A 16,561-nucleotide genomic window follows, 5' to 3' on the forward strand; every position below is an offset into this window, starting at 1 on the left:
TTTTAAAAGCACGCATGCGTCGAGCGCCTAGGCCCGGCGGACGGGTGGGTGGGGGTGGGTTGTTGTGAAGCAGCGGGGAGCACGTGAAGAGAGCAACGTCATCATAAACACTAGTAGCCAACATGGCGGGCCCTGCGAGCGGAAAGGTAACCAGCGGGCGAAACAGAGCGAGTTGGGGATTGGCGGCCGGGGAAGGCAAGAGAGCGGGTTGCCCGGAGGGACTCCGCTCGTGGGGAGGGGTCTCTCCCGGCCGCTGTCTCCGGGCCCATGGCAGGTGGGGGCGCTGGAGCTGGTGCATGACTCAGGCTTCCTGGCCGAGGCCAAGCGGTCTTGGGCCCAGGGCTGTGCGATGGGCTGCTGCTTCCTCCGGCGGAATAAGACAGGAGGGGCTCCGCCCCCGTGTGCCGGTACCTGGCACGCGGTGCTCTTTGCAGAGTCTTTGCATGCATTACTGTGAGGCGAGCAGAAGGGTTGTCTGTGAGGTCAGGCTGTGGGTCTCCCTCGTGAGAGATCATGAGCGTGTGGAAACCAATATTGTGGCATTTGTTAAAAACCCACTTCCTCCGATGTCTTTAAGGTATACTCAGTTGGTATCTTTACCGCCCAGTTATAATACACTCATTTAGGGAGAGGGCAAAAGTGTACCATCAAGAAGCCATGTACGGTCTGTGTCGCTTAGGAGGTTTGGATGCCTGTGATTAAAACATAGGGATAATTGATCTCTGTGGCCTTTTGGGGTTTGCAAAGTAGGCAAATCCCCTTGCCTCAAAGTAACAAGTTAAGGCAAACTGCAGGTAAAGGGTGTTTTTATTTTGTTTCATTGGAGACTAGTAAAGTTAGTCAGTTCTCTGTTACAAATGAAATACTGCAAATGGATGTGACAGTCAAGAATTTCAACAGATGCTCTCATCGAGTGCCTGGGAGGATTTCTAGTAGACTTGCCAGTATGGAATATCAGGATTGTAGATGGGGATGCCTTTCATTGGAAGATTTCTGTTTTATTTATTATTAGGCAAAATGCATCCTCTGGTGGAATGAGACAGGAGGGGCTTTGCCTCCATGTTCCGGTGCCTGACACGTGGTGCTCTTTGCAGATCTGTGGGTAAAACGAGGGTAGATGCCTTCACATAGTTGTTGCTTCAAGGGTATAATGTATTGGCTGGACTATTGTGACCTGTTTGGCAGAATGGTGGGTTTGGATGTTGAGATAATGAGCACGAGTTCTTATAGGTGTTGAACTTGCTCAGTGATGTGAAACATACAGATTGTTCAGGGAAATTATGGTCTCAACTAAATCCATCTTGATTATTTAGGGTATAAGATATAAAATTCAAGCACATTGAAAAGCATTAGCCTTTTGTAGGTTATATGATTTCAGGCACATTTTATTCTATTTGGCTTTTGATTTGTTGCATGCACTTGTGGGCTGAGTTTGGTGTGCTTAAACCAATTGCATTTAGTCATGCCCAAAGTTGTGCAGTATTTTTGGTAGTGTGCAGTGTATAGCTGGAACAAGTCTGCTAAACGTCCAGATAGGCTTACAGATCTTGGCCTGATATCTTAATATTAAAGACAAACTCAGCTTGGTCCTCTTAGTATCGAATTGTCAGTAAGGTATTCTAATTGTAGAGATCTTTTAAAAGCATGCGTAGTCTAAATACGTGTTGCTTCAACACAGTAACACTAGGTATAAGGTGCAGAGGCTGTATTCATAAATCCTGAACAAACTTCTCTGGTTTATGATGATAATAAGCCTGAAATCTAACTGGTGTTTTTTCTCACCCCTCACTCTTCTCCTTGTATGCTGAGCAAAGATTGGAGAATTATTTCACTTAGCATATTTGGGTTTGTTTTTTGACCACAAAATTGGGAAGTCTTTCCAATATGAAGCTACAGTATATGAGCAAGAAATAAGGCAGTTTGTTAACTGCCCCAAGTTCATTGTCACAACACATTGTGGTTAGTTTATATATTAAGTTTCAGCTGGGGATGCAATGAATGGAGAAGGGACAAGACTTTTCAGACTGGTTTGTATCACAATCAAAATTATATTTGCATTTGCTGCTGCAGGATTAAGGTTGTTTTTTGTTATATTTTTTTGTGTTCTGTTGTCCAGGGTACAAGCACACCTTTTCTTTAATATTGAGATCTCTCATGGCATACATGTTTCTACACTGAATTATCTTCCAGTCTTTGTCTTGGAAATCTTGTATATGTTGGCTGATCAGTGGATCACCCTAGGGGCTGAAATTGGAAAGCAGTCTGCTCTCTCTCTTTGTATAAGTGTTAACCAAATCACAGTAGTTTTAGTTTAAATTTCCAACAGAGGAGTTAATTAGCTGGTATAATTAGCCACATGATTTCATCCCAGTGGGACACAGAACAGAGCTAAGAGTGAATTTAATAAGAGTAACCATTAATTGGTTAGAATAAATGGATGCCCTCACAATGTAGGGAAATAAGCACGGAGAACTTGCAAAGATCTGTACTGGGACTGGGACTATTGCTGATAAAGGATACAATCAGGATTGTGATGCTAAACTATTCAGTTTAGCCCACTTCCTGAGCCTATCAGTATCATCCTGTATTCTGATTCTGTCTTCAGTTGTCTTTGCTACCTCTCCCAGTTTAGTATCGTCTGCGAATTTAATAAGTACCAGTTTCATTTTGTTACTATCTATGTCCAAAGTCAATTAATTGGCATCCAGTTCTCATTGAATGTCTGATGTTGATTGTTTTTCTCTTATACTTTAACTTGAAGCCAGCTTAGTTGGTGAGGCTTTCATATAAGACTGTGGCCCCATCTTTGACTATCCTTATTCAGCATCCACTGCAAAACTGTAACCATGTTTATATTTCCAAACCATTCTGCATACCAACAGGCATTATTTAGTCTGTGACCACTTAAACCAACCTTTCTCAACTTTTTTACCATTGAGAAATCCCAGAAAAATTATTCAGGAAACCCTAGAAGTGCGGAAATCATGCAGAATATGGTTGGGAAACATAGCTGTGGACACGCCCACTCAGAGTACCTCTCTTCCCACCTTCTTCAGGCCCATTGTTGGCCATTTTTTTTGGGGGGGGGTCGACATGACCATATATGGTCATATCATCTGATAAATGTTTAACAATTTAAAAAAATAGCTCCCACCTGTTTGGGAAATGCTTCCAGGGCCGATAAGAAACCCCGGGGTTTCATGAAACCTTGCTTGGGAAAGCCTGACTTAAACTGAAACCATGCATCTTATTGGAAAGGTCTAGATTAGATTACAGAATGAAGCCCTATTTCCAGATTTGAAGACATCATATTGCAAAAGATGCTTTTATGTAACAAAAGTTTTAAATCCATTTTTCTGTTCTTTTTCAGGTTGTATATGAGCAAGAAGGGGTTTTCATTCACTCATCAAGTGGAAAAGATGATCAGGACAGCTTACTTTCTGGAATACTGCGGGTCATAGAAAAGGTGTTTAAACCAAACTTACTATGTCTGTTACGCACTTAGCACGGTCTGATATCTTGACTGCCCTGAGCTGCAAGGGAGGGTGGTGTAGAAATATCATAAGATAAATAAATAAAAAAGATAAAGAAAAGGGGAAGGCTGTACTGGCAAATGCCCTTCACATGTGTGTAAAGTGAATGTCAATCTTTATATTTGTAAATAGAAAAATGTATAACATTGTGCGTGAATAACTTTAAACATTTGTGTTATAGGAAACTGAAGTGATTGTAGATTGGAGACCTGTCGATGAATCATTAGACTCCTCTAATATACTGTATGCTAGAAAGGTATGTTAATTACTTCAGCAACCTTTTTATAAAAGGTTCAGAAATAATAAATCTCTCTGTGATGGCTAGAAATTAATTTCTGCCACTGCATGGTAAATTAACATACACCCCTAATTCTCCATGTTGACTGTGGGGGCTCAGGTGTTTACGGGTGTGTGTTTGCTGCTATTCCTTGAAATAAAGTTCTGTAAGTTTCGCTCCAGAAAAAGAATGATTTTTATGAACATGATGAAAGATAGGCTGTATCCAGTAAAGTGATTTTTGTACACTCTGTAGATATAAAGCTGCTCTATAATTTTCTGTTAAGGATAATAATCAACTGAAGTTTTCATCCAGCTCATAATATCTAAATCTGGATCGCACTGCAAGAAAAAGCTCAAATTTCTTAACTGAACTATTCATGTTACCTTTTTCTTCCCAAGATTAAGGAGGATTCTAGGACACTGAACACCTAAACTGCCTTATACTGAATCAGACCAATGGTCCATCAAAGTCAGTATTGTCTTCTCAGGCTGGCCGTGGCTCTTCAAGGTCTCAGGCAGAGGTCTTTCATGTCACCTACTGCCAGATCCCTTAACGGAAAATACAGGGGGTTGAACCTGGAAGATACTCTACCACTGAGCCACATCCCCTGTTACAAGTTTAAAAGAGCATTCTTAAGAATGCAAGTTTACAGTTTTTGCATTATACACTATGAATATATAAAAACAATAATTGTCATTCTAGAGTTCACTTGATTTATTTACCTTTCTCATAGATGAGACTCAAGGTAGATTGCAGAATTATAAAAGTAAATGAATAAACAGCATATTATATACAATGTACAGTGCTGTAAAATAGGACTGTACAAGAAAAATAAAATAAATTAAAGAAGTATACCATGTTATTTAAACTGGATTTCACAATTAGAGAACAGTGATCTAATAAACTGGATTTCCAATTAGAGAAATGCTGGAATACACACAGTATTAAATGTCCAGTAAATTATTTAGTATAAATGTTTCAAAAGCAGTTAAATTAAACCCCTGTTCCCTAAGCAAATAGTATCCTGTACATCTGTAAATCCTGTATCCTGTATATCTGTTCCCTTTTTTGAAAATGCTTTCTTGAATAGTACGCAAGTGTTTAGTTGGTACTCTGAGATGTCAAAAGAAGGGTAAGTTAAGGTGGGACAAATGAAGAGAAGTTTGAGTCCCATACCCTGAATGACAGTTATTTGCAAACCAGCTTATTTTTAGCTGTAAAGGACTGCTGATTCTTTTGAGTTAATATACATTGAAACTGCCTGGCTCATCTGCACATAGCTTAATTTGCTTTAATTTCAGCTGGCTTTTTGTACACGCTTGTGCTTGATTAAATAGGAAATGATATAATGGAAAGAAACAACAGTTTTATAAATAGTTGCAAGAAGTATGTTTTTGTTCTATAGGATTCCAGTTCAGTTGTAGAGTGGGCGCATACTCCTAAAGAGAAGTCTCCACGGGTGCCAGAACATATGAACAGTTATGAGGCAGAGTGGGATATGGTCAGCACAGTCTCTTTTAAGAAGAAATCACATTCAAACGGAGGTACATGATTGTTGTTACACTATTTTAGCAGGACATGGTCACCTTGGCCCTGTGAAAGAGGATCAAACGTGTATGGGAATCTCTCCTCCCTACTCCTACCATGTGAACTGTTTCTGGGAAGTCAAGAGGCTTTTATTTGGCTCTGAGATTGTGCTAGTCTTCCAAGAGTAACTCAAGACTGTACACCTGCTGCTGGACTTGCAAAGTACATTTCAGTTTGAGTGCCCAGTCTTCATCCTGCATTGCTGACCATCAGTGGTGATACTAATAATCTGTTGTGGGGAGGAAGGGCCTCTATGAGGTGTTAGATTGGGGGTAAAGGTGTGCATTTATTTGCTTGGCCACTGTTTTCACTGAGACTCAAGGATTGCAATGCAGAAAGATAATGAAATTGTAACCATACAGCGTAGAATATTAGGTGAACAATGCAATGAGATTAGGAATAAAAAATTAAATGATATTGTGGGCAGCAAACTGTCCAGGCTGGCGTCCAGCAGTGCAGAGTGTGGGATTCCAAAGCTACAAGGCAGTGCTGTACTGACTCCCATATGAAGGTATTCTTCTGGACCATTTTGCCCACTACAGATCTGATTTCATTATAAGAATGCTCTCCCAAACACTTCTGCTTTGCACATTCTGTGGAATGATAGTGCTGTGTCCACAGCAAGACGTTCCGCAAGGAGCGTGCTATTCTTGATCTTACCCATTTGGTTGAACCTTCAGAAGGTTTTAATCAAATGATTTAAGATGCCATGGCAGGGCATCATAGAACAGGTGATCCTGCAGGTATGTGGATCTCAGGCCATGGTGGCTTTGTAGATGATAACTAGTGCTCTAAATTTAGCCTGGAGTGACTGAATAATGGGTGTGACCTGTATACTCTGCCTGGTACCTGCCAGTAATCAAGCTGTCATATTCTTTACCGTCTCTAGCTTCCAAGTTGACTTCAAGTGAAGACCTGCATATTAATAGGTCACAGGCTCAACATGGCTGAGTAAGGATAGGGGACCAACTGTTGGCTCGAAGCCCCAGAAAATACCCTGTAAACATTAGAACATTGAGCTGTCTTTGACATTGCAGTTTTTTTGTTTACAAGAAAATAGTTGTCAGTACTCCCAAAGTAAGCTGTTGCTTCCTGGCTGCTGTTGAAGTTGGTACAGAGACTTATGGTTTGCCGGGCTTCAGAAAACCATTCTTCCTCTTGGTGTAATTCAGACTGGTATGGCAGTTTTTCTTTCCTAAAATTCTATGTAACTTTTTAAAAGTATATATAAATTGAGTGGGTGAGTAAACAGAACCTTTAATCAATTAGGACATTTAGGATGGTGTATCTATTTGGCCCCCCCTTCAAGGATCGCTGCCTTGTTGTGGCAAGGGGGCTTGCGTAGTTCAGTGAAGCTATGAGCTATGCCGTGCAGGGCCACCCAAGACGGACAGGTCATAGCTGAGAGCTCTGACAAAAGGTGATCCACTGGAGAAGGCAATGGCAAACCACTCCAGTATCTTTGCCATGAAAACTCTATGGACAGTTCCAATAGGCATAACGATATGACGCTGGAAGATGAGCCCCTCAGGTCGGAAGGTGTCCAATATGCTACTGGGGATGAGCAGACGGCTAGTACGAGTAGCGCCAGAATGAATGAAGCGGCTGGGCCAAAGCCGAAAGGACGCTCAGTTGTGGAAGTAACTGGTGGCGAAAAGACAGTCCGATGCTGTAAAGATTTTTATTCCATAGGAACCTGGAACGTCAGATCCATGAATCAAGGCAAGCTGGACGTGGTTAAACAAGAAATGAGAAGACTGAACATCGACATTTTAGGAATCAGTGAACTAAAATGGACAGGAATGGGTGAATTTAATTCAGATGACCATCAGGTATACTACTGTGGACAAGAATCTCGCAGAAGAAATGGAGTAGCATTCATAATCAATAAGAGAGTAGGAAAAGCAGTCTTGGGATACAATCCCCAAAATGACAGAATGATCACAGTTCGAGTCCAAGGCAAACCATTCAACATCACAGTGATCCAGGTCTACGCCCCAACCACTGCTGCTGAAGAGGATGAAGTTGATCAGTTCTATGAAGCCCTACAACACCTTCTAGAAGCAACGCCCAAAAATGATGTGCTTATCATCATGGGGGATTGGAATGCTAAAGTAGGAAGCCAAAAGATAACCGGGATAACAGGCAAGTTTGGCCTTGGAGTACAAAATGAAGCAGGGCACAGGCTGGTAGAATTTTGTCAAGAGAATACAATGGTCATAGCAAACACTCTTTTCCAGCAACCCAAGAGACGACTCTACACATGGACATCACCAGACGGTCAACACAGAAATCAGATTGACTATGTGCTCTGCAGCCAAAGATGGAAAAGTTCTATCCAGTCAATAAAAACAAGACCAGGAGCTGATTGTGGTTCAGATCATGAGCTTCTTGTTGCAAAATTTAGGCTTAAATTGAAGAAAGTAGGGAAAAGCACTAGGCCACTCAGGTATGAACTAAATCATATCCCTGACGAATACACAGTGGAGGTGACAAATAGATTTAAGGAATTAGATCTGATAGACAGAGTGCCTGAAGAACTATGGACGGAGGTTCGCAACATTGTACAAGAGGTAGCAACTAAAACCATCCCAAAGAAAAAGAAATGCAAGAAATCAAAATGGCTGTCTGAGGAAGCTTTACAAATAGCTAAGGAGAGAAGGGAAGTGAAAGGCAAGGGAGAAAGAGAAAGATACACCCAATTGAATGCAGAATTCCAGAGAAAAGCTAGAAGAGATAAGAATGCCTTCTTAAATGAACAGTGCAAACAAATAGAAGAAAACAATAGAATGGGGAGGACCAGAGATCTTTTCAAGAAAATTGGAGATATGAAGAGAACGTTTCATGCAAAGATGGGTATGATAAGGGACCAAAATGGTAGGGACCTCACAGAAGCAGAAGAGATCAAACAAAGGTGGCAAAATTATACAGAAGAACTATACAAGAGCGAGCTTAACATCCCTGATGACCACAATGGGGTAGTTACTGACCTGGAGCCAGACATCCTGGAATGTGAAGTCAAATGGGCCTTAGGAAGTCTGAGCAACAATAAAGCTAGTGGTAGTGACAGCATTCCAGTTGAACTATTCAAAATCTTAAAGGACGATGCAGTAAAAGTGCTACACTCAATATGCCAGCAAATTTGGAAAACTCAACAATGGCCACAGGATTGGAAAAGGTCAGTTTACATTCCAATCCCAAAGAAGGGCAATGCCAAAGAATGTTCAAACTACCGCACCATCGCACTAATTTCTCATGCTAGCAAAGTTATGCTCAAAATCCTACAAGCTAGGCTCCAGCAATATGTGGACCGAGAACTTCCAGAAGTACAGGCAGGATTTCGAAGAGGCAGAGGAACTAGAGATCAAATTGCCAACATACGCTGGATCATGGAGAAAGCTAGGGAGTACCAGAAGAACGTCTACTTCTGCTTCATTGACTATGCTAAAGCCTTTGATTGTGTGGAGCACAACAAATTGTGGCAAGTTCTTAAAGAGATGGGAATACCAGAGCATCTTATTTGTCTCTTGAGAAATTTATATGCAGGTCAAGAAGCAACAGTGAGAACTGAACATGGAATCACTGACTGGTTCAAAATTGAGAAAGGAGTTCGGCAAGGCTGTATACTGTCGCCTTGCCTATTTAACTTGTATGCAGAGCACATCATGAGAAATGCGGGATTAGAGGAGTCACAAATTGGGATCAAGATTGCAGGGAGAAATATCAACAACCTCAGATATGCAGATGATACCACTCTAATGGCAGAAAGTGAAGAGGAACTAAAGAGCCTGTTGATGCGGGTGAAGGAGGAGAGTGCCAAAGTTGGCTTGAAACTCAACATCAAGAAAACAAAGATCATGGCATCCGGCCCTCTCAATTCCTGGCAAATAGAAGGGGAAGAAATGGAGATAGTGACAGATTTTATTTTCCTAGGCTCCAAGATCACTGCAGATGGGGACTGCAGCAAAGAAATTAAAAGACGCTTGCTCCTGGGGAGGAAAGCTATGGCAAATCTAGACAGCATCCTAAAAAGCAGAGACATCACCCTGCCAACAAAAGTGCGTTTAGTCAAGGCTATGGTCTTCCCGGTTGCAATGTATGGCTGCGAAAGTTGGACCATAAGGAAGGCCGAGCGTCAAAGAATTGAGGCTTTTGAACTCTGGTGCTGGAGAAGACTCTTGCGAGTCCCTTGGACTGCAAGGCGAACAAACCAGTCAGTCCTAGAGGAGATCAGCCCTGACTGCTCTTTAGAAAGCCAGATCCTGAAGATGAAACTCAAATATTTTGGCCACCTTATGAGAAGGAAGGACTCCCTGGAGAAGAGCCTAATGCTGGGAGAGATCGAGGGCAAAAGAAGAAGGGGACGACAGAGAATGAGGTGGATGGATGGAGTCACTGAAGCAGTAGGTGCAAACTTAAATGGACTCCGGGGAATGGTAGAGGACAGGAAGGCCTGGAGGATCATTGTCCATGGGGTCGCGATGGGTCGGACACGACTTCGCACATAACAACAACAATAACAATCTATTTGGCCACCAGGGGGTGAGCTCATGCATGTGATCTTTTAGAGCAGCTTGGGAATGATTATAGGTGGATCAGATCAGATGATTATTTCTTCTGTGTTTTCACGACAGTTACCACTTAGAGTTTATATGCTCTCAGGAGGGTCAGTTATGCAAAATATCATAAGCTTACAGCTAAAGAAAAAAATTGCCAGTTCAGTTTTAACACTGCAAAAGAACTATTTATATATTTTGTATATAAGTGTGCTGCAGTCTGCATTCAGGTTATTTTATTCATAACTAATAGTTTTCCAATTGAAAATCCTATGAAAGAAACTGGCATTTAGAGAAAGAATTTTTTAAAATATAAAATAGGAGGTGGCTGTGGCTGTGTGATAGACAGTCTTCTTGGTAGGCCGAAGGTCCCAGATTCTGTCCCCAGCATCTCCAGTTAAAGGATCAGGTAAGAGGTGATGTGAAATGCCTCCACCTGAGACCTTGGAGAGCTGCTGCCTGTCTGAAGAGAGAGCACTGACGTAGATGGACCAAGGGGCTGGTTTGTTGTAAGACAGGTTCATATACGTGGCAAAAAAATTTCAAACTTGGCATTTTCATATGGAGTGGCCAAGTGATGTTCTTCCTTAAGTCCTAGAAATGGTTTGGCATTCTAAATCAATAATAGAAAGGTTAACATTTATGGGTGACCTTTTCCTTGTTCCTATTACAGAAACATTGCAATGGTAAAATGCTATGGATTGGATTTTTCTAGCCCTTTTGCTCTTATAAGGAGACAGGAGATAATCTTGTTTGATTTCACTCTTTACTGGAGCTTTGTCCTGCATAGTTTTGATGCATGGTATAGCCTTTTTCAGGGTCATAATGGTTCCCACCTTTTGTGCCAGCAGAAAAGCTCATGCCTTGTTGACTGTGGCTACAGAGTCTGCATGTAGAAGGGGAGTTTTATTGGTGAAACAGAGCTCTATTTTCCTCCTGCCTGTCAATATATAATAAGAGGGGGGTCAAAAAACCAGGGAGTTCCATTTTATTGAAGGAAGTCAATATATTCCATAGCAATGATCCTTTTAAGTCCCCTCAAGCAGTGTGATTGTTTATCTTGTATTTTTCATCTTCCAAATTTGTAGTATCTTCCAAATTTCTAGTACTCCTTGTGTTCTACAAGCTGTGCCTTCATATGTGGTAATGGGTAGGTCATCTTTCCGCAGGGCCTGTAAGACGAAGCTCTTCCGCCAGGCGTATGGTTGAGGCCAGGGCAGAGCCCGGGTTCCATCCAAGATCCCTAATCCATCGGCCAGTTTTTTCTCTCCTCTCTCTCTTACAGAATTAATGTCTGACCTCTCTCTGAACAAGCGGGGAAAGTGGGGAGAGTTATAGAATAGAATCCCATCTTGTTTACTGTAATAATGGGGTATTTATGGGGGTTTATGTGATTTTACTGTGATTTTATATTTTATTGTGAACCGCCGTGAGACCTTTTGGCGAACGGTGGTATATAAATCCAACTATAAATAAATAATAAATAAATCTAGTGGAGAAAGTTGGAACTCAGTTCTTTGGAGTAAGGCATAGAAATTGGGAAGATCTAAGCAAATCTGAATTCTTCTTTTTCTGTAGGCTGTGTATATAGTTTGCTGTTCACTTGGAGAAGTAGTCCTGATACATCTACTGCATGTGGATTTCTCTAAAAGAAAGTGCCCAAATATAAGCATGCGAAAGATGTTAAGGCAGCATGCTTGGCTGTTCTTCCCTGTTCTATTTTAGGGTGGTAACAGTCTTATTGTTCTCTACCTTGGGTGGAAAGGTAGTTAACGATTATATTTTAAATAAAATATCAGTAATCCTAACAGCAACTTTAAGTACATCTGTAGTTAGAGATTTCAATAGTTATTCTTGTCAAAGGTGCATTTTTGTACATTTACAAGCTAGACAGCTGTCCCAGGAAGAGTTGATTGGCCATATAAGCTCTGCTTTGATAGGCTGTGTCTCCAAGATCTCAGCTTTTAACCTGGGAGGCTGAACCTTTGGCTTCATGCAGGCCAGGTTGAAGTATGTCCTTTTTTCAGTACAAATTTGGGTTTGCATATTATTACTTGCTCAGCTAATGGTGCTGCTTTCCTCCGATGCTGGAATCTTTACCAATAAGCTGCTTGCACTGAATAAATGCATCACCATTAGCTGTGTGGCAGGATAAATAACCCAACATGGGTGAAAGGGAGCCATCAGAAATTAAGAGATTCAAAGCCTACTGGCAAATATGGTATGCTGACTCTCAGCAGTATCACTGATGCTTTCCAGTGTGTGTTAATGTGGACCCAAGTAGCTAAATTATAATCTTTCTCTGTTTTTCTTTCAGATGCAACTGTTCATACCAATGGCGAAAGCAAGTGGTCCTTTCTGTTCAGTTTAACTGATTTGAAATCCATTAAGCAAAACAAAGAAGGAATGGGGTGGTCCTATCTGGTGTTCTGTTTAAAGGATGATGTTGTTCTTCCAGCTCTTCATTTTCACCATGGAGACAGCAGCTTATTGATTCAATCTCTTAAAAAATATGTGGTACTCTGTGAGTAAGTATTGAGTATTCCTAGAATGAACATCACTAGAGTTTGTTTGCATAGCTAGAATGACCATAGACTCTGGTCTTGTTATTCCAAACTAGGCTTTGTAAAAGCTAGTTTCTTGAATAGTTATCTCTTGTCCTTCATCACTTGTATCAATAGACTCGGTATTTGTTGTGGTTTTTAGAAATAGTTTTTGAACTTGTGGCATTTTGTTTTATTATTCAATGCTGCATAATTGATCACAGCTTCTGAAACTGAAGGGAAGAGGAAAGGTTCCTTTGAAGAACACTTAAACGGCTTGATTCACATGGGTGTTATTTCTGATTGAAAGCCACAATCTATACAAAGATAAAGGTGGAGAACAAATGCAACAGGGCTGTAGCTGGAATATCCGGTGTTAGTAACTGTCTTCGGCAAAGAACATAAGGAAGCTGGGGAACAGTTGCACAGGGTATTGCGTGTACCAGCAGCCTTATTGAACAGACAAGAGGATTTAATATGGACTAGTCCCGCTTTGAGCCTCTTGTGGCGCAGAGTGGTAAGGCAGCAGACATACAGTCTGAAAGCTCTGCCCATGAGGCTGGGAGTTAGATCCCAGCAGTCGGCTCAAGGTTGACTCAGCCTTCCATCCTTCCGAGGTCGGTAAAATGAGTACCCAGATTGCTGGGGGGTAAACGGTAATGACTGGGGAAGGCACTGGCAAATCACCCCATATTGAGTCTGCCATGAAAACGCTAGAGAGCGTCACCCCACAGGTCAGACATGACCCAGTGCTTGCACAGTGGATACCTTTACCTTTAGTCCCTCTTTAGAGCCTCTTGTGGTGCAGAGTGGTAAGGCAGCAGACATGCAGTCTGAAGCTCTGCCCATGAGGCTGGGAGTAAATGGTAATGACTGGGGAAGGCACTGGCAAACCACCCCGTATTGAGTCTGCCATGAAAACACTAGTGGGCGTCACCCCAAGGGTTAGACATGACCCAGTGCTTGCACAGGGGATACCTTTACCTTTAGCCCCTCTTTAAAAAAGATGAGTAGTTCACGAAGACCAGTTCCTTTGGGGAATGTTAACAGCCAGGCTTCAGAATACAGATAAGTCTTTTGCATATTCTGTTTTATAATCAGTGCAGAGTTCATGGGTAGCTGCATTGAAATCCAGCATATTCTAGAGATGTAACAGTTTCAGAAAGTGAGAAGCTCAGGGTGGGGGACTTTTTGAGTCCATTGGGATGCAACCACAGGGTGTTGCCTGCCTTCAAGCCTTGGTTCCTGCCAGCAAAACACAGTGGGAGGACAGCCATTTCCCGAGCAGTTTTGCCTTTGAGGGGATGCAGTGAGGCCAGGCCCACCAGCAACTACTGAGAAATCGGCTAACTTTCCGCTTGCATGAGTCTCCAAGGTCCAACTACTTGCATGACTCACTGCAAAAGTCAGTGTAGTGTAATGGTTAGAGTTAGGACCAGGGAGTCCATTCTGCCATCAGAGCTCAGGGGGTGATTGTGATCAGTTACACTTTCTCAGCCTAACCTACTTTGCAGGATTGTTGTGAGGATAAAATCAAGAAGAGAATGATGTCATCTACTCTGAGTCCCCATTGTGGAGAAAGGCAAAATATAAATTAAATAAATGTATTTGAAAATATGGAGCAGGTACAAGGTAGTTTGGTTGGTAGGTGAGAAGGAAAACGGAAGCAAGGAGGGTGTTTCCCCGAGGATGGAAACAGAATATGTGAGGAGGGAAATGGGAAAAGTGAAGCATCCCCACAAGTCCTTATGGGTTCCACCTCATGCAGTTTGGCCAGGCAGCTATCATCATGCAATTAAGCCAGTATTTTTTGGAGGAGAGGCTGCCATGGGGTTACAAAAAAAAAAACAGAAGAAATAGTAGGGAGGAAATGGGATCCCTCCCCCAAGTTCTTGCTAGTACTCTGTCTATTATTTCCCAGAGGTGTACATTCTTGCATAAAGTTCTTCATTCTGCACATTTTGAGTGATTAAACCTTTCTCTAAAATATATTCCCAAGGGAAAAATGTTTCATAGGTTGTTGGGTAGCATCTTAACACTTTCAATATTTCCATTAGCATTTAAAAACATCCTCAGGGAACAATGGGGAGGAGGGGCCTTCTCTGGAATGGGGCTTTGGCTAGAGCCAGGTGGCGAGGGTTGGGTGGGCCAGAGTTCACACTGCCATGGTGCTTGCTCAGTGACCTTGGGCCCACTTATTCCCAGTTAATTGAGAGGAGAAAGTGGGAGTGGGAGGGAAACGATGCCTGCCATGCTAAGCCATGCTGAGTTGCTTGCAGAACTATAAAACTCCTGAAGCAAATTTTTAAAAAGCCTTTTTTAGTCACTGCCACATTAGAACTACAGTGAGATGGAATACAAATTTGTTGAGGCTTTGTCTCTGAAAGACTGAGTTCAATTCATTCTAATGTTCCTGAAATAGCATGTTAGAAAATTAGAAATAATTGATTAGCGAGTGTGAATTTGTTGTGACTGTTACCCAAAGCGAGTTTCACTTTAATTAAAGCTGCTTTGGGTAATGTTCTCAAATCAACCATCCATTGCTATCTCAAGGGGGCTTTCATTTGAGTGGGTTAGCTGAGCGTGACACAAGACACAGCCTGGGCTTCCTGGGTTGTATTAGCAAGCTTCACTTTTGGTTTATTAACAGCCATATTGTCTGAGATTAATATATGGCCTCTTCTGACTTTAAGATGCAATCTCTTGTTGAATTTCATATCCTCTGGCACACACACACACAGCATCTTTTTATGCTGCTGTTGGAAAGTGATAGCATTTTATTAAAAGTCTTATCTAAGATTCTAATAACAGAAGAGGTGATAGCTCTTCCAGGTAAAAGTAATAAAGTGATTTGTTGCGGAGATTAGCAATAGGAAGTTCAAGCAGCTAATTTCCTGCATAAGCCTGGAGGTGATGGCCATAGTCTTTTTACTTTCCAAATACAGTGTCATATCCATACCTCGGGTACACATATCCAGTCCTTTTAATGATTAGCACAATGCATTTAGTTTGTGTAGACACATATACTTCAAGGCATTCTAAAATGTAATGGTAGCACTGTTTGTGCACTCAAGGGTCTTGCCCTATAAGACACTGTAGAAATATTGTAACAAAATTAATTTGTTTGGTTTTCAGATCTCCAAATGATAGAAGAATCCTTGTGAATTGCCAGAGTATTTCACAGTCCTTTGAAAATCTTCTTGATGAGCCAACATACGGTCTAATACAGGTATACATAATTACTGCTTTTATTTTTTAATTACTGAGGTACCCTTTAGGACATAAAAATACCTATTCCTTAAATAAAGCTAGATGTTTAAACTGTTGGCAGATTCTTCTGTCTTGTTTGCAGTGCCTACTGACTTAAGTCCAAAGAACCCATAAATGGGTCTGGGTTCATGGAAACAGTCTTTGTCAATACCATCATTTCAGCTCTGAACACTATCCAGGAAATCTCACTGGTGGACTGGGAAGCCTTGGCAGGGTAGTGAGCTGCAGTATAGCGGGTAGAGTCTCTGGAAAAAGAGGAAAGTGATGAAAATTGTCACTGTCCTTATGACGATTTCCCCCGGGATCCCTTTGTCTTTTTAGCTGGGCAGCTCCTTCTCTTTGTTTTTCTCACTGTCCCTCCCAGTTATTGAAATGTATAGGGGCATATGCTGATTCAGTCTAGAATCCTTTTATCAGTATTTGATAATGGCACATGAAAGGCTGTTGCTAGTTCAAAATTAACAAACTTTTATTATAGGTGGGGAAATGGTTAGGCAATTATCTAGAATATAAACAGGCAACCGGATTGAGGTAACTTTGTATAAATATACAAATAGATTTTTTTTGTCCAAAACAAGAGTGATTTCTTGGTATTTTCTACTTCAGTAAACAAGTATAAGCATCTTTGTCTCTAAGACACTTGAGGACAGGAACAATCTCACAGGTTCCAATTTCCCTTCTTAAACATTTAACAAGGATTACCCCTTTTTTCTAGGAGCTATTTCCTAGAGACTGGGTAGGTATAGTTGCTCTTTTTAATGAGGTTTTCCCCTAAGGCTTGTATGTGGATCC

General features: G+C 41.5%; 1 protein-coding gene across 1 annotated transcript in view; it reads left to right on the forward strand.

Annotated features, from left to right (window-relative positions):
- Positions 1-16,561, forward strand: part of TBC1D15 (TBC1 domain family member 15) — a 38,909-nt gene continuing 22,348 nt past the window's right edge. Inside the window, exons 1-6 of the mRNA XM_077338829.1 lie at positions 1-146; positions 3,371-3,466; positions 3,715-3,789; positions 5,219-5,357; positions 12,274-12,484; positions 15,635-15,728. Coding sequence (XP_077194944.1) covers positions 123-146; positions 3,371-3,466; positions 3,715-3,789; positions 5,219-5,357; positions 12,274-12,484; positions 15,635-15,728 — 639 coding nt within the window. The 5' untranslated portion in view covers positions 1-122. The remainder of the gene's footprint in view (positions 147-3,370; positions 3,467-3,714; positions 3,790-5,218; positions 5,358-12,273; positions 12,485-15,634; positions 15,729-16,561) is intronic.

This window comes from Paroedura picta, chromosome 5 (genome assembly GCF_049243985.1).
Source record: "Paroedura picta isolate Pp20150507F chromosome 5, Ppicta_v3.0, whole genome shotgun sequence".
NCBI lineage: Eukaryota > Metazoa > Chordata > Lepidosauria > Squamata > Gekkonidae > Paroedura > Paroedura picta.